Source organism: Vicugna pacos, chromosome 14, assembly GCF_048564905.1.
Source record: "Vicugna pacos chromosome 14, VicPac4, whole genome shotgun sequence".
NCBI lineage: Eukaryota > Metazoa > Chordata > Mammalia > Artiodactyla > Camelidae > Vicugna > Vicugna pacos.
Genome location: NC_133000.1, coordinates 17,285,950 through 17,305,662, shown reverse-complemented (window position 1 = coordinate 17,305,662; position 19,713 = coordinate 17,285,950). Strand labels below are relative to the sequence as shown.

At 45.9% G+C, this 19,713-nt stretch overlaps 1 protein-coding gene across 2 annotated transcripts in view; it reads right to left on the bottom strand.

The window, feature by feature from the left end:
- Positions 1–11,362: 11,362 nt before the first annotated feature.
- The window catches only part of RUBCNL (rubicon like autophagy enhancer), a 32,129-nt gene continuing 23,778 nt past the window's right edge, over positions 11,363–19,713 (bottom strand). For both annotated transcript variants that reach the window (XM_015243715.3, XM_015243716.3), the window contains exons 10-14: positions 18,184–18,422; positions 17,180–17,241; positions 14,788–14,941; positions 14,061–14,151; positions 11,363–12,312 (exon numbers count right to left, since the gene is read on the bottom strand). In XM_015243715.3, the coding sequence (XP_015099201.2) occupies positions 12,200–12,312; positions 14,061–14,151; positions 14,788–14,941; positions 17,180–17,241; positions 18,184–18,422 (659 nt within the window). In that variant the 3' untranslated portion in view covers positions 11,363–12,199. The remainder of the gene's footprint in view (positions 12,313–14,060; positions 14,152–14,787; positions 14,942–17,179; positions 17,242–18,183; positions 18,423–19,713) is intronic.

Genomic DNA, 19,713 nt, shown 5'->3' with positions numbered 1-19,713 from the left:
GAGATGTCCCATTTTAAACAATGAGGCAGGAAAAAAAAAAAAAAAGGAGCAGGGGTGAATTTCTCCTTTTTCCATCTTTTCACTCTATTCAGGCCCTCAGCTGATTGGAAGATGCCCACCACATTGGGGAGGGCAATCTACTTTACCGCGTCCACCAGTTCAAATGCTCATCTCATCTAGAAGCTCATCTCATCTTCACAGAATCACCCCCAAAGTAATGTTTAACAGGAAAGATGGACATCCCTTGATCCTGTCATACATAAAATTAACCATCATACTGGAGTAAGTGGTCTGGAGGTGGAAGGATGATGCTCAGACAACAGGAGGCTTCAGGTTGAGATTTCAGAGGTGATGCAGCTGTTACTGATGATAATGTCATGGGTGTGATTTTTAGGAGTGGGTAAATAAAATATAGTGGAGGAATAAAACGTCATAGTCAAGGAGATGAGAAAGTAGAAGGCAGGGTGGGTGTGGGTGATGCACAAGGATTTGGGGTCTGGACAAACTTATAAACTGCTTGTCCAGCTGCCCTGTTGGCTGACTATAGGGCCACCTGTCCTCCACCTCCACACCGGCCACACTGAGGTCCAACTCTTCCTTCTAATCTTCAGATTCCATGGGAAGGTAGAAGTTTGGGTAGATAAGTAAGCCAAAGTGGCAGCATGCAAGGGCTTCAGAAGAGGGCAGAGTTCAAGGGGACTGGCAGACTGACCCCAGGTGGGCAGCCTCTCTAATCTTCAGTGAGCTTACTAAACTCAAAAATGATGGGTATGTTGAATTCCTTTTTGAAAACGGTGGAAGAGAGGAGCCTCATGTCTGGATTTGACACAAGGCCAAACAATGGCACACACGTGTGGAAGTCTAGAAGAGAAAAGCCTGAGAAGTAAGGCCCAGAAGCTTTCAGAAATCCTGGGAAGGACTTGAGGGGCTGTAGGACCAGAGATGAGGCACCTGTCCAGAGTAGCCACACCTGTGACAGACAGTGGGGCATCGGCTATAACCTTTTGTCTGCCCAGGAAGGAAACTGGGTCTCAGAGAGATTAAATATTTGCCCAAGATTGTTCACTTGCTAAAGTGACAGAGGCAGGATTTTAACCTAAGCCCATTGGACTCCAAACCTGTGCTGTTTATCACTCTCTGGCACCCAGAGTAGGCAAATCCTTCCACTGGGTTCCAAAGACTGAGTGGGGGTTTCCAGGAAATGGAGGGGAAGGTGAGAGGTGAGGAAATGGTACTGAGATAGAAGGGAAGGGGACAGGGCACAACCACTGAAGGAATGACACAGCAATCGAGGACAGGACAATCTGGTTACAATCAAGATGGCGGCAGATTCAACTTCCAGTAGACCTTGAGCCTCACGGCACAGCCACAGATACCATATAGTTCCTAGGCTGACCTTAAAAGGTCAAAAAGTGGGCAGGACCCAATTCCTGGAAATCCCTGCCCCTTCCCCAAAGTAGGAATAATCCTCCTACTCCTTAGCATATGAAATTACCAAGCCTCTAAAACTAACAACTCTGCACATGGTGGTTGCTCTCTCTTGCTTTCTGAGATGGCCCACACTCTGTCTATGGAGTGTGTATCTGCTTTTACTTTAAACACCCCACACCTCTCAGTCTCTCCCTCTCACCCTTTCTGAGTTGGCCCACATTCTGCGTATGGAGTGGATATCTCCTATTCTTCAGAACTTATTTCAAGGGCCAGTTCCTCCAGGAAGCCCAACCTTTCTCAGAGATCTGGGCTCTGGCTGGAAGCTCCCGGCACTCCAGCAAAAGCACTGAAGCAGAGGAATAAGAAATTAAGATGCGTCTCCCATATAGTGAAATGCATAACCTCATGTCTGTGACATTCCTGCCAAAAGCATGTAACACAACGGCAATTGTGAGACGACAATAAAGCCAGATGGAGGGACAAAATAACTAGGTTGTCAAGGACATAAAAGACAAAGAACTGAGGAACTGACCCAGATTAAAGGAGATTGAAGGGCAGGGCAAATAAAGGCAGCATGTGACTCTGGGTTAGCACATGAATAGCAAACTTTGAATTTAGGTTTTCAGATTTTTGAAAAGATAATGCATGCAGTTTGGTGCAGCCATTGTGGAAAACAGTATGGAGATTCCTGAAATGACTAGGAATAGACTTACCATATGACCCAGGAATCCCGCTCCTGGGCATATATACAGAAGGAACCCTACTTCTAAAAGACACCTGCACCCCAATGTTCATAGCAGCATTATTTACAATAGCCAAGACATGGAAACAGCCTAAATGTCCATCAACAGATGACTGGATAAAGATGTGGTATATTTATAGAATGGAATACTATTCAGCCATAAAAATGACAACATAATGCCATTTGCAGCAGCATGGATGTCCCTGGAGAATGTCATTCTAAGTGAAATAAGCTAGAAAGAGAAAGAAAAATACCAAATGATATCGCTCATATGTGGAATCTGAAAAAAAAAAAGAAAAGAAAAAGACAAATGAACATAAATATAAAACAGAAACAGACTCATAGAATACAAACTTGTGGTTGTAGTGGGGGGTGGGAAGGGACAGACTGGGAGTTTGAAATTTGTAGATACTAACAGGTATATACAGAATAGATAAATAAGATTTTACTCTGTAGCACAGGGAAATATATATAAGATCTTGTGGTAGCTCATGGTGAAAAAGAATGTGACTATGAATATATGTATGTTCATGTATAACTGAAAAATTGTGCTCTACTCTGGAAATTGACACAACATTGTAAACTGTAACTCAATAAAGTAAAATTTAAAAAAAAAGAAAAGATAATACTATTATGTCAACATTAATCTTCCAATTTTGATTACTGAACTCTGATTACGTAAGAGACTGTTCTTATTTTTTTGAAACTACCCACTGAATTGTTTGGAGGGAAAAGGGCATCATTTCTGCAGTGATTCCTGAATGTCTCAGAAGCACACACAGACTCAGAAGTGTCTATGGTAATGTTTGGGAAATCTAGGCAAAGGGGGATGGGAGTTCTTTGTACTGTCTTTGCAACTTTCTGCAGTTTGGAAACTATTTCAAAATAAAAAGTTTTAAAAATTAAGGTTAGAGCTAAGGAAGGAGAAGGAAGAGAAAGAGAAAGTGGAGGAAGCAGAAGAGGAACAGAAATGGGGAGGGGGAGGAGGAGGGAGGAGGGGATGAGGAAGGACTATTCCTTCTGAACACAGGCACATAACTACAGACTCTCTTACAATAAGATTCCACTCCATAAACACATACCATCAAGGCTGCCTTTGCCATGAGATTTCCAATCCCACAGTGTCTTCAAAACTTCATCTTCATTAGCAGTTGCAGGAAACTATGGACCCAAATGGTCTCGTCCCCACTCAAGGCACTCCTGCATCTTGCGGGGCACATACTCCTCTATGACACCTCAGTCCTGTCCCCTCACCTGTGGCCTGTGTGTGGTCACCCAGGCCACTGTTGCCCCCTTTTGCCTCATAATTTGTCAAGTAGAACTCCCGCTGCTCATCACCTCTGTCTTTTGATAACTTAGATCTCAGAGAACAGGGAACTCCACCAGGCGATGAGCCAGTTGAAGGATTAGACACCCTGGGACAGGTGTGGCTGGGCTGTGGGCAGGGCGGTTTCCCTTAAAGGGGCTGCAGGTGTGCAAGGCGTTCGCAGGCTCAGCCCGTCCAACAGTCTTAAACACTTTAGTCCTCCAAGCTGGTCCAGAGAAAAGAAACATATAGAATTCAGTGTTTACTTATTTTTTTTTTAAATCTCACTCTCTCTCTCACACACACCCCAGCAGCCTCCTTTCCTTTCAGTTCGGCACTGCTTGTTAGCCCATTTGATGTCTTTCTTCCTTCCAGAAAGTGTTTCTGTCCTGCCATCCAACTCACAGAGAATGTACTTGGAGTCATTTTCCTGCCTGTGTGCTCGTTTTGTAAGTCACGCTCACCAGCTCCACAGTTAACCTCCTGTGGTTTGTAACTGCAAAAGCCGATGATTGCGTTCCATCATTTGCAAGGTCTCTTCCAGGTCGAAAGTCAGTGGTTCAGCAGCGGTTCACGAACCGGACCAAGCACGCAGTCAGAGCTGCCCATGGGGCCTTCCGACAGGGCTTGAAAACATTTCGAGGCAAGAATGTGTAGCCAGTGCCCTCTTGTGGGCAGACCTGCAACTCCAACAGCCACAGGGCCTTGAGGAAATCACAAAATCAAAGCAACAACGAAACACTCGGCTAATAATGGTTAACATCTCTAGACAAAAAATTAATCAGTCAACCTAAGAAAGAAATGGAAATTTTTATTGGAGCCAAATTTGACGATTACAACCCAGGAAGAGCATCTCAGAAAGCTCTGAGAACTGCTCTGCCGATTAGAAGTCAGGGCACAGTTATGGAAGTCTTTTGTACATCAAATGACGTATTATTGTCAGTTTATATTACCCGGATCTGCGTGTCCTACTAGTGGGCCGCGTGGCCCTTTACAAGCTCGGAAAGGAAGGTTCTCTTTTAAGGAGTGATCTGGTTGGCGTTAGGAGATTGCAGCTCCTTGTGGCTGAGCAGGTGTTTGAAGGGGGAGGTTTGGCTGATGCACGGCGCAGACACACTGTGCATAGTGATGGGAGAGAGGAGGCCAAAGGGCAGAGGACATTTTCATGTTTAAATTTTTCTTCTCTTGCCATAAAATACGGATCACACATTGAATTGAGGGCTTACTGAGTGTGGTTGCTAATCTGCATATGCCACGCCTCTTACCTCTGCTAACCCTTACCCTGTGTGATGAGGGTGCTTTTACTACCACTTAAGAACAGAGGGAACTGAGGAACCCAAGACTGAAGCAGCCTGTGCAAAGTCACACCACTCACGGGTCACAGCGAGGGACCCAACTCAAGCAGCGGGATTCTGAGCAAACTTCAGAACTCAACACGATGCTGCCTCATCAGAGGAAAATTCCTTTCCATCTTTTTTCAAAATGGAAAACCATTTTGGGCATCATCTAGCCATCATTTCCCCAAGTCCTGCACGAGGATAATAAGGTCATGGGTATGTGATGGTGGGGGAGGGAAGGTGCAGTGTTCCAGCATTAAAGGAGTTTGAGACACACTGGGTTAAAGAACATTTATGCTGATACTTCTGCCCGTCTTCATTATGCTAATGTGCATTGAGAAAAAAATGGGATACGCTCCATAAATCTCAGACTGGTTGGACCAGGGTTTCTCATTACAGCTTAGTTCCTCAACCTTACAACACTCAGGGCCAGAGGATTCTTTGTTGTGGGGACTGTCCTGGGCATTGTAGGACAGTTAGCAGCACCCCTGGCCCCTACCCACTGGATGCCAGGTCGTGACAATAAAAAATGAGTCCAGACGTGGTCTGACATCCCCTGAGGGACGAAATTGCCCCTGGTCTAAACCACTGCTTTAGATCACAGACTTCTTCATCACGGAGCAACTCAAGGGACTAATGTTCCAGGAAACCCACTTCTGGAAACACTGGTTTAGTTCATTTCTGCTCAATTTATAGGCAAGGAAACGAAGGTCCAGGGAGGGGAGGTGACTTGCTTATGTCAATCATGTAACTTGAGTGATGCATATCAGAGCTGTGTTTCCAAATAAACCCTAGCCCTTTGGTGCTACCCTAGCTTCTCTTAGGTGATGCTGGCAATGTAGGCAGGGGGTGGGGTCAGGAGTCAGCCTTCACTCAGCTCTGTGAAGTACTATCATTGTCTCTGGTGCTGCTTCACAGATATTTAACACTGGACACATTTTTTTCCCCCTCTTATTGATGCAACTCACGGACCCAGGGCACTTAGACACTCACTGAAGGACAGACAAGCTCATGGCTGACCCTGTGGTCAAGGTCCTACTGTGATGAATTTCTGTTCTTCAACCAAAAGCAAGAAAGAGGCTAAGTTCAGAAAGAGTCCCTTTTCCTTACTGAATTCTCCAGTAGCCCCTTTTCCTCATGGATTTCCCAAGAGTAGTGCTGGGGCCAAAGTTGGCATCTCACGCCTTCTTTCCCTGAAGAAACTTTGGCGTGGGGACAGATGACATCGGGAGAGAGTACAGGCTGTGCTTTCTGAGAGTCAGGACCCCACAGGAATGGGAGGCTGGACCAGGTGCAAATTTAGGTTCTGCTCTGCTTCTCCATGTGCTTGGTGTACAGTCCATTCTAGATGCAGGGACACACCTCATGCCTCTCTCTCCACCACAACTTTGGGTTTTGACCACCTAGATTCTACCCTTGGGAAAGGAGGGAGGTGTTCTGTGGCCAGCTGGTCCTGGCTTGGGGCAATGAGCACGTGGCACTTCGCAAAGCTGTTCTCAGCCCTGAAATGCATGCATGTTGTATCAACAATACTCTCCATCACCTGTACCACGCTTTCTACACGGCCAGTACTGCTCTCCATGCTTTACATTTACAGCTCGTTTAATCTTCACAACAACCTCATGTGGCAGGCGCTGTTATGTCCATTTTACAGATAAGGAAACTGAGATGCACACGTTAAGTAACTTGCACAGGGTCACAGAACTACTGAGTATAAAAGCCAGCTTTGAAATCCAAGAGGTCTGGATCCTGAAGTTCTTAACCTTTGTGCTGCCCAGGCCCCCACAGGTCTAAAAACAGCGCTGGGAGCCCCCTCTTTAAAGAAGTTAAGACACTGCAGACTTGCCAAGAAACCATTCCTGGCTTTGTAATGACTGGGAAGATAGGAAAAACCAACTCTTCCTTATAAAAAGGTGACATGTCCTTATGGGGAAAAATTTTTTGAGGTATCATCAACAAAATTACATATATTTAAGGTATATAATTTTTGTTATACATATATATTATTTTCCAGATTCTTTTCCCTTATAGGCTATTACAAGATAAAGAATATGGTTCTCTGTGCTGTACAGTAGGTCTTTGTTGTTTATCTATTTTATATATAGTAGTGTGATATGTTAATCCCAAACTCTTTATTTATCCCTCCTTTATCCTTTGGTAAACGTAGTTTGTTTTCCATGGAAAATAACATGTTTAAATTACAATCTGTTCAACCACTTTCCTAAAGGGTGATTTTCTAGATGATGATAATGATGAATTAGCTGCTTCTCTTCCCATGGAGACACCAAAGAGAGCCTGAAATGCTGTTGATCTTGGCAGCCTTGATGTGCGTGCTTCGTTGCAGGCTTGCGGAGAGCAGAACGCAAAGCAATGCTGCCACCTGCTGTAGAGATGGACGGTATTTTTGTCTTTTTTATCTTTCCTAAACAATGTTAACAGTCAGAGCAACAAGGGAGGGAGGAGATTATCAATCTCCACCAGTCTCCCCCAGTGCTGCGATGGTGCTAAGTTGCAGTCATGGCCAAAGACATAATTTTGTTACTGCATTTCTTCTCACAATTGAACATAAGTCTACTTCAAGGTCTTCTTAATCACAACGTTGATGCCTGGACAATAGACCATCAGTTCCTCTCAACTCTGCTGCTACCACTGCAGTTTTAGGCACTATTATCTCTCACCTGGACCTGGATTGTCTCCAGCTGATCATGCAGCCAATGTTTCTTCCCCTAAACACCCCCTTCTCCAGGGTGATCACTTTAAAAGTAGAGCAGAGCATGCTTCTCCCCTTCATATGATCCCCCAATGGAACCCAGACTCTGTTTCTCTCAGAATAAAACCCACACTCCTACCTTGGCCTTGGCGGCTGGCCGGGATCCAGCTCCTGCCTGCTCTATGATCACTGCCTGGATGGCTCCAGCCATGACCTTCTTTCTTTTGGACACAGCAGACTCCTTCATACCTTGGATCTTTTGCATCTGTCATTTCTTTTACCAAAAAACGCCCTGGCCCCAAATCTTTGCATGGCCATCTACTTTTTATTTAAGGCTCAGAATCAATGTCATATCCCCAGAGAGAATTTCTCTGGCCATTCATTTGAAAATATAAAAACCTCAGTCTCTGCCACATAATAAATGCACAGTAAATATTCATTTTCTTCCTTTTCCCAGATAACACAGACTCTGGGTGCTGTCAACACAAACACCCTGGGTAGAGGGAATTATTCTTGGAAGTCCTCACCCGCCCCCAGCTCTGAGGTTGGTACAGAACTGGGAGAAGACATAAACCAGTTAGCTTAGGTTAGTATCGCTGGGAAGGCTGAGTGAATAGGCCTAAGTAGGTGAGCATGGCTTCTGTCAATGTTGGGCTGAGATTCTCAGGACATGAAGGTCTAGATAGAGCACCAGAGGACCTCGTTTAAGGATCTGGACTAAACTAAGGGGAGGTTGGGGTGGGTGGCCGCCCTCCCCATGCACACCCACGTGTTCACCCTCACCATTACCCACACCCTGGGTCCCTCACTGCCACCACCAATCCACATTTATAAAAATAAACACCTCCAGGTCCACATTACCTCTCTCCTCTCAGGCTAAACATCAGAGAGGGGTATCAGGGCAGAGAGAAATGAGAGAGGAGGACAAGTAGGATGTTTCAAGGCCAGGCTGGAAGTCACGGGCATCACCTCCACTTGAGTTTCACCGGCTTCTCTCACCACATTGGCTCAGCCAGATGCCAGAGGCTAGGACCGTGCACCCGTGAAGAGAACAGTGGATACCTGTGGACACTCTACAAGCTGTAAACACATCCTCCCAGTTGGTTTTTTTTTTTCAGTGCGCTCATGGTTAATGGGAACCACTGTCCATTAATTTGATGTAATGAAGGTTGTCCACTAGCTACTAAGAAGCCATTTTCTGTTTGATATTGATGGAGAATCTGTCCCCAGAGCCTCCCACCATCCATGGGAGGACAAGGTGCTCTTGTTTGACATTTGTGGCATCCACAATGAGCAGAGCACAGGGAAGGAGCTCAGATCTGAGTAGCTGGAGTCTGGAGTCAAGCCCTTTCCCAAAGGCACCTCTATGCGCCTGGCAACGGTACCCACTCAACAAATGGCCTACAGAATGGCTTCATGCATTTGTTTTTAATGTTGAGACTTATTTAAAGTGAATGGGACCGAGGATGAGAACAAATGCAGTGGGGATAGAGAGGTGGCAGAAGGGGATGCTTCCCAAATGAGCAGTTAGAAGCTTCTCTGTTCCGCCTGGGTGGTGGCAAGAGGGCTGTGTGGCCGGAAGGCTGGTTTGCAGGTCCGTGACTTTGGACACTGGGACTGGTGATATAATGCATCCAGGCAGCCTCGTTGCACCCTACTTCCTCTTCTCGCTGAAAGCAACAGTGTAGATGTGTCCGCGAGGAGTTGGGAACTCCAGTCCTTGCCACTGTGGCTCAGTTGGTTTAATGCTGGCCAGACACCACGTACAGGAAGCCTCAGTCACAAGACTTCTTAAGGTCATTTTCAAAGAGGGACGTGGGAGGGAATTAACATTGTCCAACTGTCAACATCCTTGATGAGCACGCCTCCTCAAAGCAAACATTCAAGGACCTCTATTTTTAAACAACTGGTTTGAAAAGAGGAATCACAGTTCTCTTCCTCACTTCACCAGAAATGAAGCGTGCTGTGACGAGCGATGTCACGGGAGGCAGACTGCAAACACAACTGGAAAACCTCAGCCTAAAATGGACAAAATGACCTTCTCTGCCTCCCCACGCCCAGACGGGCAGCTCTCCTGGCCTCGAGGACTAAGGCTCCAAAAGATAAGCTGAGACTTGAAGCACATTCTGTGCTTTTCTCTGCACTTGGTCAGGCCTCTGCCTGTGCCTCCAAGCTCCTCTTGTCCCCAGGCTGCACCATAGCCTTCATGCTCCTGCCCAGGGCCAGGCCCTCTGCTGGGGACCTCATTTTCATTTCGAATCCTCGTATCAACTACCTATAGTCATTATCTCCCATTTTACAGTTCAGAGTCACACAGGTGGGAGGTGGCAGATCTGGGATTCAATCCGCAGTCCCGGCCTATGATTCCCACTCAAGTCATCACACCACAACGTCTCCAAAGTGGCTCGCCCCTCCCCGCCCCGTGTCCCCTGGTATCACTCCCTACCTGCGGCTGAGAATCACAACTGTAAAGGCCGTGTTACTGGAATTTTCCAAGTGAAGAGTATAAAGGCAGATCTCATCACTGAGATCTCGGCACTGCACCGCCAAGCCTCATGGTGGGCGATGGTCCATGAGCAATATCAGGTCTTCATCTTCCTTCCGGCAGCTGAGGAAGAGTCACAAGGGAAAACCACACGAGGAGTACATCTCACCAAAGAGCAATCTATATCACAACTAGTCACTTCGTCCCAGGGTGCTGCACGTGGGCTGACGCCACTTCTCTGCTCCAACAGGTATCTTATGGGGAAGGAGCCTCTATTACCACGGTGGGAAGGAACCATGTCCCAGTCAGACCTGTAGACTGGTTAACTTAAATTGCCTCATTCTTCCTTAAAATAAAAAAATCAAAAGCATCACTTCCTGGTACCTCCTGTGCACTCATCCTCAACATCAAAGATGTGTCTCTCTCACATGCACACATAGACACACACTCACTGGTACCTTATGAACATGGCAGCCTGAACACAGAGCCCTTCAAGCAATGTATAAGCCCCAGCAACTTCCTCAAATCAATGTAAGGAAACAACGCAAGAAAGTATTCAATGTCATATCACTAATTAAGGTTTGACCAGTACTTACAAGTTAAAGCTGGTTTTTTTCTGTGTTATCTCAAAGACACCATAGAAGAAGCAAGAACTAGGAACATGGGCTTTGGAGGCAGGCAGCATGCACTACCTGTGGGAACCTAAGTTAAGTTATTTCTCCTTGCTAAGCCTCAGTGTCCTTACCTGTAAAATGGAGATACTGACATGAACCTCGCAGACCTGTTATAGGGAATATTGACATTCCTCTCAGACCTTGGATTCCTAACAGGGAATGTAAGCTAAAGGTCAGAATGAAACACTGTCTTAAATTTGGTCTTATTTATCTTATCCCACATGCCTAAATTTGTACTTAAAAGAGACCCAGCTTAAATAACGAATGGAGGCACAGCTTCTGGCAGAAGCACCTGCGATGGGAAAACAATTGACAGACGAGAAGACACCAGATGGACAGGAGACACTCATTTCTTGCATGCGCTTAATACTACCCCACTGAATCACACACACACACACACACACACGGGACTGGATGGGGTGAGGGTACAACCTGGACCACTGATTGCCTGTCTGTGCTGTTTGACTAGTTCACTCTGAGTAGGTTTACCTAGGGCACAAGAATCCCCGGCATATGACACCACGTTCCAGACTGAAGATGCTGTGGAGAAGGAACCCAGCCCCACAGCCCTTTCTTAAGTAGGAGAAAGTACATAGGAGGTAGAAGAAAAAAAATAGATTCACATGTTTCAAGAAGGCATATAAATACAAGAAATGTTAGGCAAAAGAAATTCATAAAGTTTTAGTGATTCACCCAACCTTGTTGGTAGAATGTCTATGATTTTAATGTCACTGCTGGAATCACATTGTTCGTTAACAGCTTTTTCCCACAGCTTATTTAAGTCATCAAATACCTTATGTTCAACTTTATATCTATGAGACAAACTCCTAAAGGGCAGGATAAAGTTCTGCTCACCCAGGCATCCCCTGACTTTGTGGAATAGAGCAGACAAGTAAGGTCTGATTTGTGCCATCTGAAAGAGCGCCTCTAGAGGCAACTACTTCAAACGGCACCTTCAAGCACTGCTGAGCAACTCACACCCAGCTTGACACAGAGTAGTAACACGCAGCCTCCACACAAACCCGGGAATGAGTAAAATCTGTTAAGACTGATACAATTACAAAATGGCATTTAAGTTAGGGGGAAAAGCCCGAGCAAACGGATTTTTGGTTGCATTTCTGTTCGTTGAAAGTACAAATCCCTTTCACAAAACAAGTTTACAGAAAGACGAACTGAGTAATTCATCTTGTCAGTTACAATTCATACAAAATAGGCTCCACCATTCACTAAATACAACGATTCAAATACAATTTCAGAAGTATCAAAAAAACTTTAAAAAACCTGTAGCAGCAAAAACATTGAACATTTGTAAACAGAACCACCAGTAACAACCCTATGCTAAATACCAAAGAATCTTCCTTCTTTTAAAATATTAAATATACATAATAAAGAGAATATTGGCCATCTTTTTTCTTAATAGACAATACTCAATAATAAAACCATGCTATCAATAGTATACACAGACGATGTGGTCATAAGGCGTGTGAACAGTCTTTCTCACAATACTCAGGGCATCATGTCGCTGCGGAGGGCAAACTTTCCGAAAGCCTTCTCCTCGCTCTGATCCTCGCACACCGGGGGCACTCGGAGGACCGGAAGCACTGCTTGTGAAAGCAAGCTCTGCACGCTGCAAGCAAAGAGGTCAGCCGTCAGCAAACGGTGTCTGGTTTCTCAAATATGTACAGATGCTCATCCCCATCCTGGGGAGAGAGGGGGTCTGAAGCCTGCTACCAGAGTCTTCCAAAGGGAATTCAGGCAGGTGAAACTCAGAAGGATTATAAGCAGGTCATGAGGACCAATAAAACACGACGCTCAGAGAGCCTTTCGTAGTGGATGCCGCAGCGCCTCCCGGATCCACCCAAAAACTGTCCTCCCAGGTGCTGAGAGTGTTGGGGGTTGATGGCTCAGGAGGTGGCGTCCCTTCTCTGGAAATGGCCCTGATTAGAGAGAGCTGCTTTGATTAAGGTCATGCCCCCTTCCTGGCACCAGCTCACATCCAATGACTGGTCTATAGAAAGTTTAAAGGCCTGGTTGGTTCTCTGTCCCCAGTTTGGGACAACACTGAAAGGCCACTCCAGCTCCAGACTTCCCCATGAGATGCACTGTACCTTCACTGCAACCGCATCTCAGTTCAACCCCTCCCTCTGCCCAACCCTGCTGCCTTCATACCCCAGCAGGTGCTGAGCCTAAGAACTCGCCCCAGTGAACTTTCTTCATGCAAATCTCTGCTTCAGAGTTTCTCTGCTGGGAACCCATCCTGCGACACCGCCTAATGGGTTAGGGGAGATAATGCCGGAGAGGCCTAAGAGGGGGGCCTGCTCATACTAAGGGTGAAGAAAGAACTCATTAGCCAGATCTCTCCCATGAAACATTTTAGAGAGCAAGGGATTTCCTTGGGCACTTATCCAGGCAGACCTCAGAGACACTGCAGGTTTGATTCCCTGCTATCATAACAAAGCGAGTATTGCACTAAAGTAAGTCACACAAATTTTGGGGTTTCCCAGTGCAAATAAAAGTTATGTTCACACTACACTGTAGCTTATTAAGTGTGCAATAACATTGTCTTAAAAATGTACATACTTTAATTGAAAAATACTTTATTGCTAAAAAATGCTAACCATCATCTGAGCCTTCAGCGAAATCTTTTTGCAATAGAAATAGTAAAGATCACTGATCACAGATCACCACGACAAATACAATGATAATGAAAAAGTTTTAAATGTGGTGAGAATTACCCAGGTGTGACACAGACACACGGTGAGCAAACATTGTTGGAAAAATGGCACTAAGAGACTTGTTCACCACAGGGTTGCCACAAACCTTCAATTTGTAAAAAACACAGTATCTGTGAAGCTCAATAAAGCAACGCAAAATATAACAAGGCTTGCCTGTATAGCAGAACAGGGGTTTGCAAATCTCTTCTGTAAAGGGCCAGATGATAAATGCTTTCGGCCTTGAGGGCCATACAATCTCCATAACAACTACTCGACTCTGCTATCAGAGGGCCTGACACAAAAGACGACCCTTCAGGGTCAGGCGTGACTGTAATTCAGTTACAAAAACAGGGGCGGCTGCAGCTTGCCCTGATGCAGAAATGAAGTGCAGGCAAAACAGGGGCTACTTCGTCTCTCTGAACCCTGTTCCGAGAGACATCATCCTTTAAATCTGCCCTACTCCTCTCTGTGCACCCCAAACCTTACCACCTCCAATTCCACATACAAGCATGCACCAGCATCATATTTTGAAGAAATAACACCGTGCTTTAGTTATTAAGCTGCTTTAACCTTAAGTTAATTTTGTGCTTAAGTCATCAAACTCAAGTTAACTCTGCACTGAAGTTATTAAGTTATTATGAAGGTCACGGTGTTAAGGTACCTGAGCATCTTCTACATGTCGCGGTCTGAAATGGGAAGATGACAGCTGTGCTCCGGCAGAATTCACAAATGAAGCCCTTTCCTTGACACAGCTGTGAAAACAAGAGTCAAAAAGTTGGAGTCGTTACTGGTAATGTTTCTTCTGCTGGAGGAGCTGAGTTACCACTTTTACTGAACTTTATAAATACCAACTTTTAAATGTCTATGATCCTAGCCTGTAGGAGGAACAGGATATGATATATCCCGCCACGATGAACAGTCCGACTGGGACAATAAATGTGCGTTTGTTTTGGCCTGGAGAAACTGCACATTAAGCCAGTGTGAGGCACCAGAGAAAGAGCATGACTTTAAACATGTGTTTTTAAACGGTCGAATTTTGTTTCTGGCAGCTCCCCTGCAGTTCTTTAGCCTGTGAAGGCAGAGCTCGGGTTCCACTGCATTCTGAGTCCACTTGGCTGTATGTGACACATCAGCGGATGGGAGTCGAGGGAGGCCCCATGTAGGGCTTGGCGCCCAGACTATAAGTTGCTTGGCCCAGGCTCCTCCCAGTAGGATACTCTTGGTTTGGTACTTAACACCTCTGAGCCTCATTTTTCTTGTCTGTAAATAGCGTTGGCAGCACATCCCTCAAGGTTTGTGAGGGTTAAATGACATAAAGTGCTGAACAGCCAGCAAAGGCCACAGAAAGGACCGCTCAGGGATGCCCCGCCCTGGCAGGCAAACCTCACCTCACAGCCAGCCACGTGCGCAAGGGAAACTTTCAGGATGTCCTTGAGCAAGGGCGCCAGCAGCCCTTTCTTGACCCTGACCAGGTCCTCCAGGGAGAACAGGTGGAGTTCATCAGTCAAATGTCCAGGCACCTGCTCAAACTCCTGTAACGTACTGCCCGAGAAAAAACAAAGAGGAAGTCAAGAGCCCACCCACACAGGCCAGGTCAGAAGAAGGGGGATGCCTTTTCCAGGCACTCACACTTAAATTTTTAACTCAATTAAAAAAAAAATAGCCCCAGGAACAAGTTAACCTTACTCCCCACTCTGCATTTTGCAAGTTTGCTTGGAATCCAGGAAGTTAAAGTTCCAAAAATGCTGATTTCAGAAAGCTGAACGAGAAGAGAGAAGTGTTTCTTGCAGCCTGTCCACGCACACACAGTGAGCAAAAGAAAATTGAAAATTTGTTTTCAAGTCCTAAAGATGGGTACTGAGATAAAAATTACCATCTTATTCATTCCAGCTAAATTTCAAGCCCATCAGTGTCACTGACTGATGTCTCAGGAGAGTTACTGTGACTCCCAAATCCACTGGTCGGGTCCAACACTGAGATTAAGATTCAGGTATTCAACTGCAGGCTGGTCACAGCACTTGGATGTCCCAAGGGCATTCAAAGCTGAATGTAATCTTCCCTAAACCTTCCTGATTGCCTCCCGAATTCCCTAAATCCATTAGCGGCATCCCCCGCTTGGGACTGCATTCCCAAACCAGCCACTGTCTGCACTGGCCTTTACATTCCAGTGATGCCAAACCACGTTTAATTCTGACTCACACTGCTTCCCCTCTGCTGAAGGAGCCCTGACCCCTGGGCTCGGCTCTGACTGGCTCTCCAGGAAGCCTCGTCTGCTCGCTTCCCCACCTCATCCCTTATGAACTACGTGATGCCTCCTGAGCACCCTCAGGGCACGTGCACTGTGACTGACACATACTCTGGCAATGATCTCTTTGTGCTGACTTTCTCCCTAGACTCCTCCTTAACATGTGTTCTGTTGATTTTTTTATCTGACATTCAGAATGGAGATTTAAGAAATTTTCATAGATGGTAAGAATTGGAGATACTGTTATACGTTATGGAGAAAACTGAGGTCCTGAGAAGAAATTCACCTTTTACGCCAAGGCTGAGGTTGAGGTGGAGCTCAAGGTCAAATGACTACAGAAGACAAGCTCCTCCCCAAGAAATGTAATTCAAAAGCAATGCAGCATCATTAAACAAAGATCAGAAACAAAGCTTTAAAACAGACCAAAAAATTTTAAAAACCTATGATCGCAACTCTTATAACAAAAATGTTAACTCCTTGAGTAATCTACTTTTCTTCCACTTAAAAATCTCTGTCTCTGTCAATGAATTCATGTCTGACCTTTATGGCTGCAGAAGTTCATTGTAAGGAAATACACCTATGTATGTGGTTAGAGATTCAGCTAAAGCCTAGTGGGTTTTTTTTGTAATAACAAAAGATATTAAAAACCTATTAAGCGTTCAGTAATGGGACAATACTCATTACCACATCATAGTATGGAATATTATACAGCCAATAAAAGTCTGAAATGCCTCTAAATGAGGGGTTTTAAAAGGCCATTGGTTCCCCCATGAGCATAGCAGCACTAGTCACAATAACCAAAAGAAAGCAACCCAAGATGGATGGACGGATGGATGGATAAAAGGTGGAATATCCACACAGTGGAATCTCATTCAGCCTTAACAAGGAAGGAAATCCTAACACAGGCTACAAGATGGGTGAAGCCAGAAAACATTATGCTACGTGAAATAAGTCAGTCACTAAACAAGTACTGTGTGATTCCACTCATATGAGGTACTTAGAATAGTCAAAATCACAGAGACAGTGAATAGAATGGTGGTTCCCACGTGCTGGGGGAAGGGAGAATGGGGAGTTGTTTAATGGGTACAGAGTTTCAGTTTTATAAGATGAAAAGGGTTCTGTGGATGGAGGGCGATGATGGTTGTACCACAGTATGAATGTACTTAACCCCTTAACTGTACACATTAAAAAGGGTTAGGATGGTAAATTTTATGTTATGTGTACTTGACCACAATTTAAAATAATAATAATAATAATAATAACAACAACAACCACCACCACCACCACCACTGGCTAGAGTTGTTTCACCCTTGTACTGGCCCAGTCTCCTTAATATATTAAATTCACTGCTAGTGAGGTGGAAGGTTTAGCAACATTAAAGAGAGGGTCTGCATTCCTAAGGAGAGACAAGAGGTAACTGCTGAGCTCAGAGGTTGGAGGAGCTGGACCAGGAGGTGCAGAGGATTAGCAAATGCATGGAAGTTATCAAGCCCCAACTTCACAGGCCCACGCCGCCCCAGCCCCAGCAGTAGTACCTTTCAGCAAACCTGCAGGTCTTCAACAGCTTCTTGACATGGAATAGCTGCTCCTGGAGTTCCTAACGTGAAAAACCAAACAGGGGGGAAGGTAAATGTGATAAACAACACTGGCAATGTCGAAGTCAAAACTAAGTGTTATTTCTAACCTCGAAATGCTACAACTCTATACAATAAGCCTTTGAAATAAACAGTCTGCAGAGCAGGGGCTCATGACTGAGTCCAGAGAGCTACCGAGGGCCCAGGCGGGACTCAGGTTTTTGGGGAGCCTGAAGCTTACATAATGGGGGGGGCGTCTTTAAGAAAAACACCAAACTATGTATAAAAGAAGGAGATGCTGTGATTTGAGACAACATGGATGAACCTGGAGGACATCGTGCTAAGTGAGATAAGCCAGACGCAGAAAGACCAAAACTGCATATCTCACATGTGGAATCTGGAAGAGTCGAGTATGTAAAAGCAGAGAGTGGAAGGGTGGCTCCTGGAGCTGGGGTAGGGGGCGGGGGGAGATGTTGGTCGATGGTGCACAGCTGTGGTCATGCAGGGTGACCAGGTCTAGAGATCGAATGGACAGCATGACGACTGTAATTTCCGAGACTATTAAACACTGGAAATTTGCTGAGAGTAAATTTCAGGAGTTGTCACCACACATACACACAAGGTAACTGCGGGAGGAGGTGGGTATGTTAACCAGCTTGGCTAGCAATCATGTCACTGTTAGTATGTATAACACCAAATAGCCATGCTGTGCACTTTAAACATATACAACATCAATTTAAAAGATAATAAAATTCAAAAGCTATGTATAAATGACAGCTAGGCATACATGTAAGATTCAGTATGGGGCCCAAGCAGGGGAGGGCCTCTGCAGCATAAGCTCCATGCACTGGAGGGTAAACCCGCCCCTCAGAGGGTCTGTCTGGATCCCCGAGCCAGGGGAGATGCCCATTTACAGGACCCTCTGAGCAGCTGGCCTCCCTTTCCCCAAAAAGGCAGCTGCTCACCCTCACTCTGTCCAGCTCCTTGGCCTTCGTATAGAGGCTGTGGCTGCTGTTCCACAGGTTGAAAATGGGCTGGTGCCAGATGCTGTCCAGCAGCCGTTTGGAGAAGTTGCTGACGTAGCATTTCCTGAAGTCCCACAGCTTGAGGACCCGGGCAGGGAGGCAGGACTCCTCGTACGAGTGGCAGCAGTCACAGAAGTACCTGCCCAGGTATTCGCAGTACCGGAGCCGCTTCACAAACCCTGTGGGGCACGCAGGAGGCTGAGCATCGCTCCCCGGATGCTGGGAATCCGCCCCGCCTGCGCCCCCCCCAATCCCACCAAGGTCAGGACTCAGGCTGCTCTTTTCCTGCTGAGGAAGCCCTGCTGGGGAAGCTCTGGCAGGGGCCAAAATCACGGCCATGCGTGAGCTCTGCTTTCCTGGAACAGATGTTGGAAAAGAGAAACCCCTCGCCAAACACTCCGGGCTTCAGAAGATGGGCGCTGTAAACAGCTGTGTGGCCAAAAGACCATGAGATTCAGGCTCTGGAGATGTGACGGGAGTCCGGACCCGCCTCTCACTGGCAGGAAGCCTCTTACTAGCTGGAATCTCCTCAGGCTGACTGTCCTGAGGCCACACAAAACAACTCAGAACTGGATCCTGTGATATCACGCAGATGAAGAGTGCTTTGGAAATGATAATGCACTCTATGCACATGGTTAGGAAGTAGCGCCAAAAGGGTTCCTGGATAAATCAGTGAGGGAAAAAAATGCACAAAGGATGGGAATACATGGAAAGATGAGGCACAAATAACCAGTATAGAGATGTGAAAAACACTCAGTCTTAGTAACAAAGAAATGCGTATTACATGAGTGAAATACTTGGCTTTGCCTCAGACTGTCACAAGCTTAGAAGCTACCTCAAAATGAGGAGTTAAAACCATCCTAAGAACTACAGGAAGTTCACAGGGAAAGTCCAAAATCATTCACATGGTTGATAATGCGTCAGCCCCGTGTGCTCTGCCTACCTCTGCAGCATGTTTTCGCCTCTTATTCTCACCCTCCAGTCACACAGGCCTTCTTTGCAATCGCCTTGGGCCATTTGCCTATGGTGACCCCCCTCCCCCACACACTCCTCGGGGGACAGTCATTTCCTTATGAAGCCTTTCACTCCCAGGCCCCCCAAACCCAGATGAAGTTCCCTGGCTGTAAACCCCACAGCACTCTTGACTTTCTCTTTCATTGCAGGCATCATCCTGTTATTCACTTGACTGGTAACTTCCTGTCAGCAAGCTCCATGAGAGAAGGGACCATCCTATTATCAACAGGGCAGGCATATGACTCCACATTTGAACAAACTCCAACAAGTACTTTAAAAGCTGTTGGAGTCATAGTCATGAGTTCATAGTTTCTGATTCATGCGTCCAATATTGACTGAGGCCCCAGGATACAGTGGTTAACCAGAGACATGGCCCCGACTAGCCTAGCTGGGAAGATGAGTCACTCAAAGAAAATCATTTCCAACTGGGATGCCCAGCAGGGGCCATCAGTCAAC